General features: G+C 41.5%; 1 protein-coding gene and 1 long non-coding RNA gene across 5 annotated transcripts; one reads left to right on the forward strand and one right to left on the reverse strand.

Annotated features, from left to right (window-relative positions):
• Positions 1-7,496, reverse strand: LOC139577182 (nuclear receptor subfamily 2 group F member 1-A). The gene is made up of 3 exons (XM_071404092.1): positions 6,254-7,496; positions 4,385-4,912; positions 1-1,159 (listed from the first exon to the last, which is right to left on the reverse strand). The coding sequence occupies exons 1-3, from the start codon at positions 6,687-6,689 to the stop codon at positions 885-887; spliced, it is 1,239 nt and encodes a 412-aa protein (XP_071260193.1). The 5' UTR covers positions 6,690-7,496; the 3' UTR covers positions 1-884.
• Positions 7,497-7,635: 139 nt separating this feature from the next.
• Positions 7,636-18,258, forward strand: LOC139577183 (uncharacterized). Of its 4 annotated transcripts, XR_011675232.1 has the most exons (5): positions 7,636-7,841; positions 8,451-8,525; positions 8,989-9,193; positions 15,258-15,286; positions 15,620-18,258. It is a non-coding gene; the product is annotated as an uncharacterized lncRNA (long non-coding RNA). The 4 variants fall into 4 exon arrangements; XR_011675233.1 differs by lacking the exon at positions 8,451-8,525; XR_011675231.1 differs by lacking the exons at positions 7,636-7,841; positions 8,451-8,525 and adding an exon at positions 8,534-8,919.
• The last annotated feature ends 560 nt before the right edge of the window (positions 18,259-18,818 follow it).

Raw genomic sequence — 18,818 nt, forward strand, 5'->3', positions numbered from 1 at the left:
CATTGTTGCCTATTTCTTTTTTAATAGTACACTCACCATCACACAACTTCATCAACCGACCCTTCTGCAAAAGCTGCATTATGAAGTAAGCAAATTGAAGGCAACAACCAATAAAATTCAAGAAACAATGAAAATTTCAAGACGAAACAAAGAAAATGTATTTGAAATGATATATTAAAAGTGCTTTTGATTTTCATGTCTCTCCTCTTTGACTGATGATCGACTCCTCAAACACTCATAACCAGGAGCAAGACGTCCTCTCGTCAAAATGTCCACGAGGTCGGTCTGCTGTTGCAGGTCCATAGTTCAACCATCAGTAGTGATATTGTCATAGCGATTAGACTTGTATCTTATTTGTCTAAATTTCTTTATTTTTCTGTTTTAAATTCCCACTTCAACTTTTAATTCTCGGAGAACGTAGCTTCGACAACATATATATCGCACTCATAATAAGAAGCAAAAGGTTATATAAAAATGATTAGTATAGAATCACAGAAAAGCTGGTTTAGAACCAGAAAAAATACAAAACAGAGGGGTACATAGACACAGGACATTTCTTATAATTGCTTGGAAACATTATTTTCCCGCTAAGTCTTGTTTTTCATTTTATTTGTGTTTTTTTTTTACAAAAAAGGAAAATAAAGACTAGTATTTTACAAAATGAAGAGTACTGTTCTTGAAGATGAGAGTGGAGTTAAACAGGTGTAAGTCCAGTTCCATATTTTCTGTACATAACGTATTCCATCTCACATCTTAGTCCCAGAAGACAAAAAAAAAACATGTCATGTCTTCCAATATGTTCAGAAAATGTCCTATATATAGTCTTCTTGTACTGGATGCTGAATTTTGGTCCTTTTTCTCTCTTTTTGTCACTCTCATTCGGATCATTGGATGGACATGTAAGGCCAGTTGAAGCTGCTCCCGGATAATAGCATATCCCTGATGAGCGTTTCAATAGGAGTTTTACCTACCAAGCGGACGAAGAACAGCTGCTCAATTACCGATGAGGAGACGGTGCGGAGAGAGGGCAGCCGCAGCAAGAGCTTGCCAAAGCGGCTCGGCTGGTTAGGGTACTGGCTCCTCACGTATTCCTCCAGGGCGCACTGAGACTTCTCCTGCAGGCTTTCGATGTGAGCCGCATCTGACAGGCCGCAAGCGTCTGTGCAGGCAAAAGAGAAACACAAAAGAACCCTGGTTATCGTTCAACATCAACGTTACGTGTTATTGACAAAGTGAAATTAACAAACACACTGCCCAAACATGCTACGTCACGTTGAGTAAGAGGAACTGTCATATAGAATAAACAAGGGCGATCTGTTGAAGTGGGGAGCGCACCACATAGAGGCAGATACCTCTACACGTTCATAAATCAACCAAAACAAAGAATATGCAGCTAACGGGCATGGGAAATGGTGTGCAGCATAAGCCTATTTATTGTATAGCGTTTTGCAGTTCCAATCGAGGGAGCAGGGGGAAAGGTAGGCAGGCCCACTCATGGTTTCTGACTCAGGGGACACAAGTCTATGGAAACGTATAAAATACATTGATGAAAATTAAATTGCAATGGTTATAATATGACCTAATTAAGCTACTCTCGATAAGCTGTTAAGCCATTTCTCCGCTCTTTTCTTGATATACCATGCTTGGCCTGTTTTTCAATGTAGCCTAGTAAAGGCCCTGGAAGCAATCACATTTATTAGCAGGGTGAAGTCAATAGTCACGCAAAAACCACGTAAAAATACGAAAAGGAGCCAGCACAACAACAAATGCGACATGTGTTTTGTTCGTAGCCTACACAGTCGGGGGTTGTTCATTGCACATTGGCCTAAATGGAGAAATGCACTCAATGTTAATGTCTTAAGATATGTTTGTGCATAGTAGTCTACAAACTAAACTGTTTATCGCACAGGCCACGGCACACTGCTGTGCCTAGAAATCTGCATTAAACGGCTGTGCAGGGCCAAGCATAATAGCATTTGGACCGTTATGCATAGGCCTGACCATTTTCTATTAAGCCATTGCTTTGTAACAATACATTAAACACCGGACAATGGTATCCGAGAGGCTTTTAAGCCTCATCTTGATTTCTCAGGGCGATAACTCACTATGGCCAGACACAATAACCTTATGAACTCACGGACTGCGCGGGGGCAACGCGGAGATCTCGGGTTGATTTACTATATGATCTTAGACTAGTCCCATGTATGCAAATCCGTTTGGATTACCTTTGATAGTCTCTATTCAATACATACAACAAGTCATCAAGGAAAAATGAATGACGTTTTAAAACACCTTGCAAATATAAACTTGTGAAACACAATGATTAAGCTGAAATCGACGTCTGAGCTGCAGCGAATGCATGAGTCAAAAGAAAGCTCGTGAAGGGGCACGCGATAGTTCACCAAACATAGAACTAACCCTTACGCCATAATACAACCTGAAAATATCTGCACATAAAGACATTTATTTCATAGATTCACATTGAGTAGGTATGTGAATACAGATTATGAAAAATATCCTACAATACATAACTGGACATAATATGAATCATAAGAACACAACGACCTAAACTAGGCTACCCCTATGGGTTTCATGTTTGGAAAAAAATTAAAATGTCAACACAGTAAACCTTGACTGCAACTATAGTTTGTTACGCATGTTGCCTCTTGCTAAAATGGACAGAACCAAGGTTAAATCTAGTCATCTTAAACAACTATCTCTGTAGTTGTATTTTATGTTAAATTGGATATAGCCTAATAACGTAACAACAACTTGGAGCAAGGCACTCAATGTCGTCATGTTATGTTAATGACTAACAGCCTAGAAAAATTCGCATTAGCAAAGGTAGGCTATAGGTAAACCAGAAGGGCTTGGTTGGTATTATAAATGTGCCTAAAAGGGCACAGTCACATGTAGGCCTACAAAACGAGAATATAATGTTTGTATGCTAAGGACAGAAATGTCCTCACGGGCAGAAAGGGCAGTGGTAAAGTCTTCATGTCACTAAGGAGGGCAAACTAGAGGACTAGAGGAGGTTTATTGGCCATGATCAAAACATGTTCACTGGTCACTCTACCTGTCTGTAGGCTATACAATCCTCACGATTTTTTACATTTTTCATTACAAAATACTTCATATGGATATGTCTAATAATATAATAACCTATAACATAATATAATATGCATAATATAATATAATATTGTATAATATGCAAGGAAATATATTTAGCTATTTAGAGTAGGCTATAGGATATATTTAATAGGCTATAATTCAGTAAGATGCTAATGCTAGGCTACTTTAGGCTAGGCTATAGGTGGTCACTAAGCATAGTGTTTTTTGAGGACATCGAGAGTGAAAATATGTTCTATAAAATAAAATAAAAACACATATTACAAAACATAATGATGTTCAAAATGTTACTTAATTGTGAAATGTATTGATTGAAATAATGCTATTTAATGAGAATTTGTTCACTTCTAAATAGCCACATAAGAACTCTTTTGAGTCACGGTCGATTTAGGCTTCTTTATCCACTAGGCCTACTTACTCTCCATTATCCTTATGCGACTGCTTGCAAATGGTAATGGCAGCAAGTGTCCACAATCAAACCCCAAATATCTATATTATTACACGCGACAGGAACGGTGACCTTGGCTCAGCCAGATCTAGTAATGACCTGTCATATGTAGACTATGCCTTCTTTTCAAAATTTGGGGGTTCTAATATTTTACAAGGAAATAATTGTGAGAGGAAATATCTTTAAACTAAATACATTCCGAATCTATCTCAAGCATACCATTGTTCTGACAGAAATGTATAGCAGAGTAATACAATGACATATTAGGCTATTTAATCAGTATTTCTTTGAATAGGCAGCTAGGGATTATTTCCTGTTTTACCAAGACACATGTTTGTGCGCGCAAAACATGAAAAACATGTGCCGCAACTCATACATAGCCTACATCAAGTGTCATACCGCAATTATGCTTTTCTTTACGCATATAATGTTTAAAACAAAACGCCTGCTACATAGACCAAACACTTCTGTAGACCTAGTTATCAGACTTATAAAACATGTAATGCGATTCACTTTTTATACTGTCTCACAGTTATTAAATAGTATATTGTCTTTCAATCTATTCCTACGTGGGAGTAAAATACACATAAAAATTACGTTTTTGAAAATCGGTTTGTTTACTTCTCTTACGCTCTGAGTAATACACAAAATGTATCACTGTGGATATTTGCAGCAAGCCATAGTCAAAACAGCATGGAGTAGCCTGCACTAAACAGCCATGGCCTCTGTGTCAGTGTTGTTCTCCCTGTCTACCCCCTCACTGCCTATGAGAGAGGAGGCCTCAGTAGCGGCATGGGAAACACTCACCTGATGTGAAGAGTACTATCGCCTTGATGCAGCTGTACTCTGCCGAGTCAACGTGGAGGGCCTTGAGCTTCTCAACCTGCTCCTGGAAGATTCGAATGTGATCCATGAAAGCCACGACTCGGTCCGCAGACATTGGAGAAGCGTGGAGGCCTGCCGCGGCGAGCAGAGGGGCCACATGCAAAGGCATGGAGCACTGAGCCGCGTTTAGCACAAACAATTCGCTCCACGTCAGCCTGAGAAGGGACACCTGGTCGGTGATCTGCAGATCTGGAAAGAAAGGGATGTTCCTCGCCCATTCCACGGCGCTGAAGAGCAAGCGAGCTGCCAGCTCGCAGATGTTCTCAATACCCATGATATTGTTGGGCTGCATGCATTGGCTTCCATATCGGGACGTCGGGTAAGGCTCAGCCCGAAGCAATAACGAGATGTATCCGGAGAGATAGCAATGGCCGTTCAGAGGGTCCCCGTTCGTCAGCCCGTACTGCCCTGGGTTCGGCTGGGTTGGAGGCATTCGTCCTCGCTGAACCGCTGACAAAAAGAAAGAGAAGGAGAGGAAATGTGCATCCAGAACTGATGAACATTGTTGCATGTGCAACCTATGCTGAGAAGCATTAGGCAAGCTAGTGTTTTCTGCTCTGAGATAAGGGAGTAACATTTCCCATCACAATCTAGTTCAAACTGTAAATTATATAGTGTGTAAGATTGTGTGTTTAAATAAATAATAATATTTTCAATATCTAAGAGTGACCGTAGCCTACATGCTAAGTGTTGCACTTTTTACATTAGTATCGACTATGCATGCATCTAGATTAACACACACACACACACACACACACACACACACACACACACACACACACACATAATATCTAACATGACGGATGCTTTAATACAGGCCTATAATGCCATTTAGACCTATGCTCCATCTAGTTGTTCACTGCAGCCCATGTGTCAGTTTAATTTGGTCTAATGTATTCCTCCATTACATATGTGTTATGCTGCACTGAAGAAGAATGGCAAAAATATATCAAGCACAATAAGAGTAAACGCCTTCTAAGCCTATAGTTCAGTCGAGGAAGAATATTTTAATAATGTGCTTTAACAAAGTATAATTGGTTTAATTGTATTTTTGTTGACAATATTTTTTGGGATAATATTAAATAACATGTATGGTAATTTGGTGGTTAATTGAAAATACGTGTTTTGCTATAATTTGTGCTCCAAAGAGAGGGAAAGTTACGGCATCATACATTATGAGGCTAAACAAATGTGTACCGCACAAATTCTCTAGCATTAACGTCAGCCTGCTCAAGCTGCCTAATCTGTCTAGTCAGCATATGGAACAGGGAGACGATGTGGTTATGTTGTCTGTTCGTTTTAATGCACAGACAAACAAAACACAAGTCTATCACTACACATGTAAGGACGTGCATTAGCATGTTATCTCTCTCACACACACACACACACACACACACACACACACACACACACACACACACACACACACACACACACACACACACACACACACACACACACACACACACACACACACACACACACACACACACACACACACACTAAAAGCAAATAGTTATGTTTAGTTTTGACGTTCCCAAAAAACGTCAGCCAAATAAACAGCTGCTTTGTTTTAGCCTACGACTCGCACCGGTTCCCTATCTTTTGTAGCTGCATTGCATTTGACCCTCTCTATAGGCTAAATGCGCACACATACACATCTCCTCAAAAAACATGGATGTGCAATGTGCTCAGCCGTATGTATGTGACCTTTTATGCAACATGGCAGCCCTAGTTGTCAATGAAACGTAGTACGCATCATCATATGTGCCATTAAAAAAAGATATTCACCTTCCCGCCGCATTCCCACTTTTAAACATTTCTTCAGCCGACAGTATTGGCACTGATTTCGGTGGTGTTGGTCAATGGGACAGTTCCTATTGGCACGACATGTATACGTTAAGTTCCTTCGGACACTCCTCTTGAAGAAACTTTTGCATCCCTCGCAGGTGAACTGACCATAGTGCTTGCCACTCGATTTGTCTCCGCAAACAACACATTCTATATGCTGTGCGCCACTCTGTCCAGAATTCTGACTCCCCTTGTCTCCAGCAGTCCCTGGTGTTGACGGGGGTCCTGGCTGACTTGGGGTCTGTGGAGTGTGCGGTGCTGCCGACGCCGCCTGCTGTTGCTCCCTCGCCGGCTGAGTTGCTGGATTGGGGCCGCTTGGAGGTCCTCCGACCACGTCTTCCTGCGGATCTCGCCAGACGCTAACTACCATTGCCATATCTCGGGCCCGGAAAGTGCTATAAAGCGAACTGATCGCTGGGATTTATAAAGCAAGGGGAGAAAAACGATCTCAAACACAACAGTGCAAAGTCAAATCGGAAAAAACAATCTCATAGGAGAAAGAAGGGAGCAGAACACGATCAATACATTCAAAATACAGGAGGAAATAGAATAGGCACCCGATCAGGATATGCAAGTATCGGGAGGCCAGTTCCAATGTAAATTGCAGTCAGCCATTCAGGAACCCAATCTTGAAGAAAAAGAGAGCTAGCCGTAACAAAAAAATGCTATTCGTTATAAAATAGCCAGAAAGGAGGCAGGAGCGATTCACATGGGCGTAGAAATGAACATAAAATAGATGCGATCCAAAGTGCTGCGAGAAATAAATTCCCTTCTCCTTTCTTCCTTGCTCCTTACTCCCGTCTTCGCTGTTGGAGGGGAGGAAAAACTGAAGAGCGGAATTTTACATCTATATTCTTAAATACATTTCATTTCGACCAGTAAAAAGACCGCGTCGCCGAAGTGCCCGTGTAGTTTCACCTCTCCAGTAGAATGGAGCGAAGGCGAAAAGATAAAAAAACAAAAAACAACAACTAATAGAATATGCAAGAAGGAGAGACCCAAAAATGAATGCGTTTAAACGGGAAGACCAGCAGAGCTATGTTTCCGAAACGGGGATCTGCGCGAATGTCTGTATATAGTGAACTTTGACACTACTATTGAAACTGACACGTTTCTATGGAGATCGCTACGCCTTATATGGTGCTCGTGTCAAGGAGCCAAGAGAGGGGCTGCTGGCAACTGATAATCAAAGGCGACTGACTGGCCAGAGCCCTGCATTGAGGGGAGAGAGAGAAAATGGGAGGCTAAGGTTAGCCAAGCCTCTTTCTCTCCATTGGTTAGAGTCCTCGTTCCTTGCTACCTACGACTGGGGTCTCTGACAAGCACAATTTACATTGAGCTCGCCCTGCGCTGCTATTTACTTTGAAACCTGATTAGTATGGGCCGTCTATTGTCACAAACAGAGGAGGAAACCCTGGATAGAATAGCCGAAATAAGGGTAAAAGCGAGGACAAAGCTTTGTGCACGTGAAATAAACAAACGTGCTCGGCGAAAGGGACTGGCATAGAATTCCTCAAAGTTTTAAATGGTTTGTTTGGGACTACCATATTCATTATACATGCGGGGGACATTATTATTGATGTATCGTCTATTTTATTATAGCCTACAGCATTTGGTGGTGTGTAATACTGTATATGCTTCAACTTTACATTTACATTGTCAAAATTCGGGTCCAAAGTTACTGGATCAAATTAGGAAAAATTACAATGTAAGAAATTATGCATAATAGATAAGTCGTGTTAGAATAGGCAGACAGGGTGCGATGGCGCCAGAGAATCTCAAAATTACATCGACAAATAACAAATACTCTATAACAGTTGAGGTTTTAAGGCCTACACAATCACTGAACGGGTGTCATATTACGTTTTATAATGACAATAATTCAAAATCATGTCAAGTTGTTTGAAAATTGCACGGGAATTCCGGATTTTTGTATGTGGATACTGAAGCCTGCATGCGTCTCCAACTCAAAAATGTCTGGATCGGTCTGCCATCTAGCGTACAGTATACAATTACATCCACATAGTAATGCATAACCTACTGTGATCATGCATGTATTCTTATCAACTTTGTAAAATCATAAAAACAAGAAATAAACTCATGAAAATTGCTTTCTTTTTATTAATATTTTTTACAGATACTGTGTTCCTGATGAAGATTTCAAACGGAGCAGCTGGTGCCTGTTTTGTAGATTTAGGAAAGCCCTTCCAGGGTAAAATCACTTGAAATTAGTGGAACTTAGCACAAATAACATTGACACGGGGTAGTTTGAATATGACAACATTTCGCCCACATGGTAACCAAAGCCACCAGAACTGTATTCAGTGGGCTACTTGCCTGGTGCGCCGACATGCATCCATAATAGCCGAACTTAAATAGAGTATAGGGTATGTGAAAATAAATGGAATAGTTTATGAATACCTTTGTTATGTCTTTCCGAGTGTAGTCAGCTATTAAAAGATAATGGAGCGCAAATATGCAAGTACCCCCCTTGTTAACGCATAGGAGGAATGGGTGTTTTTAAGTATTCAACAACAGAACTCTTCCAGTCCCTGTCTCGGACACTGCACTGAGACTCCCGGTCATGTCTCCAGCTCTTTGAAAAGGTGAAACGAATAAGATTAAAATGGACAAAGAATGTTCTGTAAGTGTATCATTAAGATTTTACTCCACAGATCGGGAAGAGAGCTGGACGGAGAGAGAGAGAGAGAGAGGGGTGACAGTGAATGAGAGCAGCGGGAAGAAGGCTATAGCACGAAAACAGGAGAGAAAAAGAGAACGTGGACAGCAGGGCATTAAAAGAAGCACCCAGCGACAACTATTAGGCTATAGTGGACGGGAAACATCGGTACCTGAATTTGGCTAACACCAGCCAGGCAAGTACAACATTTATTTATCTTCCACCTATTCACAAGAAGCTCTAAAGAAATGAACAATACATTCTAGCCTCGCCACACTACCATGCAACCCATGTAGGCAACCGTTATCTAGCTTATCTGTCTAAATGTCAAACAGCCACTGTTAGGCTACATTCCAGGGCGAAACTTTTGAACCGTGCTTTGGATCCTTTCCTTGACATCCTTACTGATTTGGGGACCCGTTTATCCGTTTAAAACTGTCGTCAGCAATATATACGAACATCGTTGATGATGTTACCGCAATTCAGGGAACCCTTTCCAAGTTATGAGCATCTCACCTGTGCAAGGCTATTTGTTGTTTGATCACATAATGAAAATATCGATAGCAGACGGTTTCTCGTCGATAGTTTCAACTGATTAAAGGACAGTTATACGACCGAGCTGGACAGGCATAGTACAGGCATAACGATAGTTCCTGGAACACTTTCTGGCTGTTTTGTTTAGTCATATGAAAATGTAGAGCGTTCATGATAATCAAATTATTATTATTTAATTGCAAAGTTTGCAGATACATTTTCAACCCCACTATGTGAGATAAACAGAATATATGATGTCAATTTAAAAGCAGTTTTTACGATTATTTGGTAGATAATTGATGCATACACACAACTTACATCGAGCGATAATACTGACAAAAGCATAGGCTAGGCCTATATGAAATACGATTTTGGCGAGACTATATTCAACGTCGATTCCCTTGTGTCTCAGATTTTAAGTTGATGCTATAAATGCCACTTGAGGTTCCACATGGCAGGAACTTACTATTAATGTCTATGTTATAGTTTGAGTTAGCCTATATTTCCCTAAAACAAGACGTATATAAATATAATTATGTGACATAATTATGTGTTATTACCAAAAATATCAAATGCCCTTCGCAGTGCAGTATAGGCTATATTTGCACATGTGGCCTATATGAATCAGATAACCTCTAACTCTACCGTGAGTTAGAGGTTAAAATAGCCTAGATATAGGCCTACGTGGGCTTCAAATATATTTAAAAAACATAGGCTAAATTAGGCTAATTTCCAAGTGATGCGGTCTCTCTCTATCCGTTTGTATAACAAATAAATAAATAAATGTCAGGGCAACTGCACCCCATAAACAGGTTTTCGCTTCTGCAAGCAGTCAATCGAGCGTTATGAATTCTTGGACCAGTTGTGAAAGCAATAAAAGGCCATGATAGTCTGACCTCCTACTTCGTGAACACGGGGGCAAATATCAGTCCATCGGCATTTCAGATAATGAATAAACACCTAACAACGTTGAAGGAAAATAGTTAATAATACAATCCTCATTGGTTCAGTTTATGTAGGCGCTTCAGTGTAGGGAATCGATAAAGTCACTACACCGTTCAAAGCTTCCACTCCATCCATTGCTTTCCCTGACGCGTTAAAGGCCTCTGTCGAAATGCCTCCTATAAAAACAAGTATTACGTTTCTTCAGGAGAGGGTAACACACGATCTATGCTTTTCCCATCCACGCGCACCTTTTAGCATCTGCCCATAACTGAACAGCTAACCTTCTAGAAGAAATGGCTGTGGTGTGTTGTTCCTAAAATATATAACTAGCCTATATTTCTGCCAAGAAAAATACAAGTGTAAAATAACTATGAAAAAGTGTAGAGACGTTTCATTAACAAATGAGGTGTGCTGCTGTCAATTATTGACTTAATATGCATAATAGCCTATGTTACATGTACAACTACATATAACAAAACATCTATTTGTTGAGTGAGTTCCAATAATTACAAATGAGAAAATAACTTAAATTAACATAACTATGTTTTAACAGATAACAGAAACCTCTGAAGACAGATGGTTAAAAAAATCCTTCATCTGCGTCTTTTCAAACTTTTCCCCAATAGTGTATCACTGACATGATATAAGATAGACCTATTCAATAGTATACTTGAAACAAGTATTGCCTATAGCTAATTGTAAGATTTGTATTTGTTTTGATGTGGTCAGTGTAGCCTAGTTTTGTTATAACTGGCTCTCAACTATGAACCACATTTACAAATTCATTTGAAAAATAGATGTTGCATAATGAATTACATAAAGACAAAATGAAGATGGCCAGTGCTGCTGCTTTCTGTAGACCCAAGCTGTGCGTTATATTTTCATGTGTGAGTTGGGGGGTTTGCTGAGAGCCCCTCCGCTTTGAGTCGTTACGGGTTGAAAGAGAGGAGGAGGGTTTTTTCCCAATCTGATCCCTAACTATTCGGGGGCTCAGATTGGTGTGAAAGGGACGAAAAGGTCACTTGAAATCGTATTTTATCCGCAGCCATTTTCTCTATGGATCAGCAACTTTGAATAGACATAATCTAATCGTTCTTAATGGAAAAGCTATTCGTGAGAAATAGGGAAAATATTTTAGAGCCTCACCACTTAAGGTCGCTATGTTTAACGCAGGCAGCTTCGACAAAATTACAGACAGATCAAAGTAGCTAACAGGTTGAGTTGGGTTTGTTTCTTCAGAGGTTTATTCGCCGGTCAAAATACACCATGATGAATGAAGAACCACACACTAGGATTCTGAGGCCACTGCCACGGCTATAATTGTAGACAATTGAAGCCGAAATGACTTTTCCAATTAGCTTTGTGGTTGAAGTTTAGTTAGAGGGACTGTCAGTTTATGCGATGGGTAATGGCTTTATCGCTCACAAAACCATCATATATTTAGAGCATATGTGCTAATTACATTAAATGGTGTCAGAGACCGAGATCATAAATCCATTAGCACTGAAAATCCTTATGTTCCTGCTGTAATATTGTAGTTCACCAAAAACCCAACTGGAAGCACCAGTAGCGACATCAAAGTAAACACATTTTCTGAGCTGTTAACGTGGTTAGACGGTCGAAGTGACATAAATTACGCGGTTCTGTATAAGAAGGGGTCAAATGAATGCGTAAGGTAGGCCTATAACGAAGTATAAAGTGTGCATCACGCCATTCAAGGCAGACAAAATCCTTCAAAACACCGATAGTGTCTTAATGTGGTAGCCTATATACGCCTAATACCATGGTGGCGAAGAAAGAAGACATTAGCAAAACACAGCCAAATAATAACTTTGAATGGGAGACGATACCATATTAACTAATGCAACCAATGGCCAAGCACTTATAGGCTACTTGTGATAGCCTACTGTCAATGTCTTGAGACTTTTTAAATCACCTCAATCAATATAATATGAGGACAACCCTTTACCCCATGTTAAAGTGCTTCAAAAGTTTTAGAAATTAGCCTGGTTAAATGCGGAAAAATTAACCGAAGCAGAATTCCATTTTCTCTACTACTCGACTACTACATCGATTCTACCTACAGGGACCAAGGCAACACGAACACGGGTTCCAAACACAGTGCATAAAGGCATTTCACCCGTAACACTCATTTATTTCAGGGAAACTGGAGGGCAAAGGTGAAATTCTCGAGAAATTCAACAAGTATAGAGGAGCTTCTGCACGCGAATTACTTTTCATCCTATCGCCAAATTATCCGACAACACACTGTAGATAGACCAAAGACAAAAAGTCAGAACAAGATTATCTCCCGTGCAAATATGCAACCCGCACATAACCATTTAAGGAGCAGGCTTATTATAAAACTGGAGTAAAGAGAGAAAGGAAAAGACAGAACATAGACAAGTGGCTTGTCTCATTTGTTCTCCCTGAAACTGGGAGGTGAAATAAAATATGACATTTCCAACTTGCCTGCGTCATTGCGCATCTTTTGTAGTTAAATGAGTGGCATCACCTCAAGTATCCGTAATGGTTTTCTTCAACCAACACACAGCACGCGCTCAATTAGAATGTTGTCTGTCTGAACCGCCACAATGCTGTAGCCTAATAGGGGGTGACTGAGCACGTGTAGACTAACGGTACATTAAGACAGAACAAAATCATTCTCAAGTTACATATCATTCATTTGTGATCATTTCTCATATTTTATAAGGCATGATATTAAAACGCGTGCATAGCCTAATTTGCATGTAGACATTCAGATTCCAAACAGTAAACGTTTTGTGAGCCATAGGTTAAGCAAGATACTGAACAAATTAATTTGAAAATCAACGATATCCTTTAGAAAACCAAACATGTATGAACACAAGACATGTTAAATAGCAAAGTGCATCCACAAACAGTATAAAAGATGACTGTATCCACCTATCATTACATCCCACTGGACACACACTGGTTGAATCAACGTTGTTTCCACGTCATTTACATCGAACCAACGTGGAATAGACGTTGAATTGACATCCGTGCCCAGTGGGATTGTACTAATCATGCAGATGAGTGTAATAAAAATAATAATAATACTAAAATAATGTCATTACGGTATTTAACACACACACGCAAGCGCACGCACGCACGCGCGCGCGCACGCACACACACACACACACACACACACACACACACACACACACACACACACACACACACACACACACACACACACACACACAGGCTTCGGTATCTTGAATCTTATATGGGGGGTGTAATCATTAGAGAAATAGATGCCTGCAAAGTTTGTGAAATGATCAGAGATATTAGCTGGATCTGAACATCCTGAAGTCCAGCGCTAGTGCTGGGCCAGTGATGGGCTAGTGATGGGCTAGTGCTGGGCCAGTGATGGGCTAGTGCTGGGCCAGTGATGGGCTAGTGCTGGGCCAGTGATGGGCTAGTGATGGGCTAGTGCTGGGCCAGTGATGGGCTAGTGCTGGGCCAGTGATGGGCTAGTGCTGGGCCAGTGATGGGCTAGTGCTGGGCCAGTGATGAATCGAGAACATGAAGAAAGAGAGTCTGCACTATTCCTGTTCCAAGTGCTGTAATTGCTTGCAGGACACAAAACAGAGACCGTTTTGGCCATGGTAACCTTTTTAAGGTGCTTTGATGACAAAGGCACAACAGACCATATATTTTCAGATTGATTTGGAAATGGTGTGAGTGTATCCATCAGTGCAGGTGTGTGTGTGTGTGTGTGTGTGTGTGTGTGTGTGTGTGTGTGTGTGTGTGTGTGTGTGTGTGTGTGTGTGTGTGTGTGTGTGTGTGTGTGTGTGTGTGTGTGTGTGTGTGTGTGTGTGTGTGTGTGTGTGTGTGTGAGATCAAGTAATTCCACAGCTATTGGCTGACTATATTATCTGACTATTAGAGCTATGCCGCACCAGGGGCAGTTTGACCCTTTGCTCGTCTCAGCTGGATGTGTGATGTGTGATGTGTGATGTCGCTATTCTGCTCCTTAAAAAGGGAGCAGAATACAAATGTCCGTTGTTTGCTGCTACCAATGGAAAATAAAGTTGTCTTGTATTGTATTGAATCTTTGATATTGCTACTCTGAGCAAGGCAGTTAACCCACTGTTCCCCGGGCTCTGAAGACGTGGATGTCGATTAAGGCAGCCCCCCACACCTCTCTGATTCAGAGGGGTTGGGTTGAATGCAGAAGACACATTTCAGTTAAATACATTCAGTTGTACAACTGACTAGGTATCCCCCTTTCCCTTTCCCTTTCTAGGACCTTTGGCCTCAAGTAAACCAATGTCAGGTCTCTCCTGCCAAACGATGGTAAACATAACTCTGTGTTACCTCACCTGTTGATCTAAACATGATATCTCCGCACCTTTCAGATAGGGTAAAAAGGGTTAAACCACTTTGCTTTAGGCTGCATCAAATACTAATTACAACTAAAGCAACGTAACAGACCAGTGCCTGCACACACCTACTGAAAAGCAACTATGCTGGCATCACCTCAAGTATGTTCAATATTTTTTTATTCTCAAGCTCACAGTCTGTCGTTCCCTCTCAGAGTAGATTCATTCTCCATAAAACTGAAAATACTTTTGTTTGATGTTTCTGCCCAAGGAAAGCCAGAGGGGTCAAAATTAAGAAAATATCTAAATTCAAAATCAAACTCAACTTTGGACCAGACAATATGTTATTACTATATTGCAATAGCCATACGGCATGTTTCTGTGTGTGTTATCATCATCAAATAAGGAACTAATTGTGTTTTCTCCTGACAGGGAGTGAGCGGCTGTGCAACATGATCGTGCCATGTAAGTTCCACTGCTGCTACACAGGCCCTGTTCACCAATTCACTGAGACATCTCACTATCACTAATGGATTCGTGGATGGAATAATTTACCAAAAATATACATTTATTATATTGGTATAACTTGAACACTCCCTCAAATTAGATCCGTAATATCATCTTGATCCCTTGAACAGGGCATGGCCAAAGTCAGTCCTCATTTTGACTCAGGAAGCCAATCAGAAGGCAGCATGAATCAAAGCAGGGCCAATGATAAGGCTGTTTGCTCAAGAGGCCCCCACACTTCCTCCAGCTAGCTCTCATCATCAACGTCTCTGTGTTGTGTTTTTCTCTCAGATTTAAATGAACGTCGTGGCAAGTCCCCCTTCCTTTGGAATAAAGAGCATCACCGTGTCACACGGTCAGAATCGACACGTCTTCTCCTAACGTAATCTTCAGTAATAATAAAAAACGAAGAAAATACTGTTTATCAAAACCCCAGCTTAGGTAGGTACACCTGTGATTTATGGATTGTGTACAAGGTAAGGATTGCTACTAGGAGCTTGTGTCTGTAAGTAAAGCGCAAGACAGACCAACACGCACGTCGGCCGTGCGCGTTAGATCACCTGCTGGGTGTTGATGAACAGTGGCGATTCAACATGTAGAATCATCTTGAAATGAACAGAAAATGTCCGATGTTCTGTAGTCAGAGGTGATAGGAAGGCCACCAGCTGCACACGGACAACAGTTGCGTTGGTCTGTCTTGGCCTTAAAAGAGAGGTATTGTCTGCAGTTGAAGATATCTACTGTGATATGAGTTCTGCTTGCTCTTCTGCCCTCACTGCCCTGGCCTGGCATGGACCCAGAAGACATATCCTTAACAGAGTGTATTAACCTCACTCAGTTAACCTTGACCCCTTCTACCCAGCAGCTCACACAGCCCTGATGGTCAATGGAAGCGGAGTAGATTCATTATGAGGATGGTGTAGTTGCTTTTAAGAAGCTATACATGAAATAACATTCTCAAGACCTAATGTATTTGTGATGCCATTAGTGTTTTATTGTCAATGTTCTTATTGTCATATTTAGAAATGAATGTGGAGCTATTATACTGTGCTGGGAAAAAAGGATTTTGACATAGTTGTGCCTCTCCTTCAATTGGATTTTCATTTGTATATGTGTATGTGATTCTGTGTTTGTGTGTGTGTGTGTGACCACACGGCAAGTTTACCTCGGGTGACCCTCGCTGACCTGAGGCATCCCAGCGGAGGTCAAGCCTTGACAAATGAGTTCAGGCGCAGAACAGCAAACATTCCACAACATGTTCTTCCTCAACAACTCCCCCTCTTCTCCCTATCTCTCTCTATACTCCTCCTCTGAACATCTATCTCGTCAAAAGGTTGTAAGAATGAGCTTATCACACATAAACATAATGGCAGAAGGTTGTGGAAATGTTCCAGAACATGAACTTCAGAGGAGGACAAACCTTAATGTGCTACTTTTATCTAATGCTCTACAAAGTTCTTTCTTGTTTACAAATGAATAAGGAAAAATAAAGGGATGGCAGTTGAAAAAACAAAGTAAACCAATTGGATGTTAGTATCAAACTACTCTTTATCAGTGTTTGGGGCTTCAGAACTGGGCAGTGATGTAGAGGCTGAGAAAAGATATAGTGTTTAAACAGGATGTGTAGGATGTAGCATTTCTGGCAACATCCCATTCTCCCCCCCCCCCCATCTCTCGCTCTCTCCCCAGTTTCTCTCTGATTTCCCAGCATGCTGCTGTCACCTGTGTCAGGCTATTGGTATTCTTCTTTGAGAGGCTCATTAAGGTAAGTGGCACCCCCCATTACGACGACAAGGCGAGCAAAGGCTCCTCTTGTCCCGCGGGTCCCCCAGGGAGTTCTCCTACCATCTCCTCCACCCCAGTCATGCCCACTACTCACTACATTTTTTAAGAACACATGCGGTCGCCACAGGTGAACCACTACGTCACAGGCAGATCCATACTGGAACAGAGGAAGCTAATGCAATGCAGTGCTGGGATACCCTACATAAATCATGATTGTGTGTAATAGCATTACTGTCAGAGAAAGCAACATAGCATGTCTGAATAAAAGGACCAATAAATATCACTTCTATTTCTATGTTTAGTTTTTTTGGTATTTGCATTGATATTCCTTTGTTGTCTGATACTACACACTGCAATATAATAAAGCTGCATGCATCTATGAAGGGAGGGATGATTCCTGCTGTGGGTCATGTGCTTAGACCTCAGGTCTCTAGTTGGCTGAACTGAGGCGTACCAATGGCACATGTACTGTAGCTGCCATACGTGCATGGAGCTCTAACCTTTGTATGGCAGTGGGGTTTGCATTTCCACTTGTGGAGGGGGGGTCCTTGTAATGCTGTGGGTGGTGACACCTGGCCTTTTCATGGGTGGGTCTGGGACCGAGCCATTGGAATCTGCAATGCAACAGAATGCGTCATCATTGGAACAATGTAACAGAATGCATCATCACTGGAACAATGTAACAGAATGCATCATCACTGGAACAATGTAACAGAATGCGTCATCACTGGAACAATGCAACAGAATGCATCATCACTGGAACAATGCAACAGAATGCGTCGTCATTGGAACAATGCAACAGAATGCGTCATCATTGGAACAAAGCAACAGAATGCGTCATCATTGGAACAATGCAACAGAATGCGTCATCATTGGAACAATGCAACAGAAAGCATCATCATTGGAACAATGTAACAGAATGCATCATCACTGGAACAAAGCAACAGAAAGCATCATCATTGGAACAATGTAACAGAATCCGATGGAATTGGAACAATGCGATGCCACATGGTGAGGTTGTGCTCAATGTGCCCTCCCTACCTCCCTCCCTGTCTCTCTCCCTCCCTCCTCTGCCCGCTCTATCGTAGCATTAATTAGCAATACACAGGCTATATGTCCACCGTAAATAAATGATCAAGATCACCTATCAGTCTTCCCATTAACCTGGAGGGGCATAACAAGCTGGAGGCAGGAGGAGAGACTGGTGTGTGAAAGAGAGATAGACACTGTGTGTAATAATGGCTGTTCATGGTAATGCCCTCCTGATTGTATTTATCCCTGCTCTGCTCTCTGCTCTCTGCTCCCTGTAGACAGACAACACCGCTGCCCTGGTCTTGGCATTGCGTGGTTTTCTGCCCCGTCCCCTGGGGCTCTCTCCCCCCGCCCTGTTCCCTGATTCGCTGTGTAAAAGCGGTCGTGAATGATGGATGACTGTGTCACCACAGCCTGCAAAGGATTAATTTGTTTCATTGATTTCTCTTTAGGCAGAATGCCAGCGTCTGCCGCTTCCCACCTTTCCCCCAAGACTTCTAGCTGTAATAGACGGTAATGGCCTAAGACAAATCAACCCTATATTTGTAAAAATAGCACCAAATAACCCCTGACTCTAATCACGAGCACATTGGGGAGAGCCGCTCTATGCGCTGGCCACAACACCCCGGTAGTATTAACCCCATGGAGAACATCCAGGCCCATTCTCACAGCC

This window comes from Salvelinus alpinus, chromosome 5, assembly GCF_045679555.1.
Source record: "Salvelinus alpinus chromosome 5, SLU_Salpinus.1, whole genome shotgun sequence".
NCBI lineage: Eukaryota > Metazoa > Chordata > Actinopteri > Salmoniformes > Salmonidae > Salvelinus > Salvelinus alpinus.

What these genes read in the sequence shown, in the direction of transcription:
- LOC139577182 (XM_071404092.1), bottom strand. Translation starts at nt 6,689, where the DNA reads ATGGCAATGGTAGTTAGCGTCTGGCGAGATCCGCAGGAAGACGTGGTC. An exon ending in AGTGGGAATGCGGCGGGAAG is followed by an intron (nt 4,913 to 6,253) that starts GTGAATATCTTT and finishes TCTTTTTGTCAG; the next exon opens with CGGTTCAGCGAGGACGAATG. An exon ending in GATAGTACTCTTCACATCAG is followed by an intron (nt 1,160 to 4,384) that starts GTGAGTGTTTCC and finishes TTGCCTGCACAG; the next exon opens with ACGCTTGCGGCCTGTCAGAT.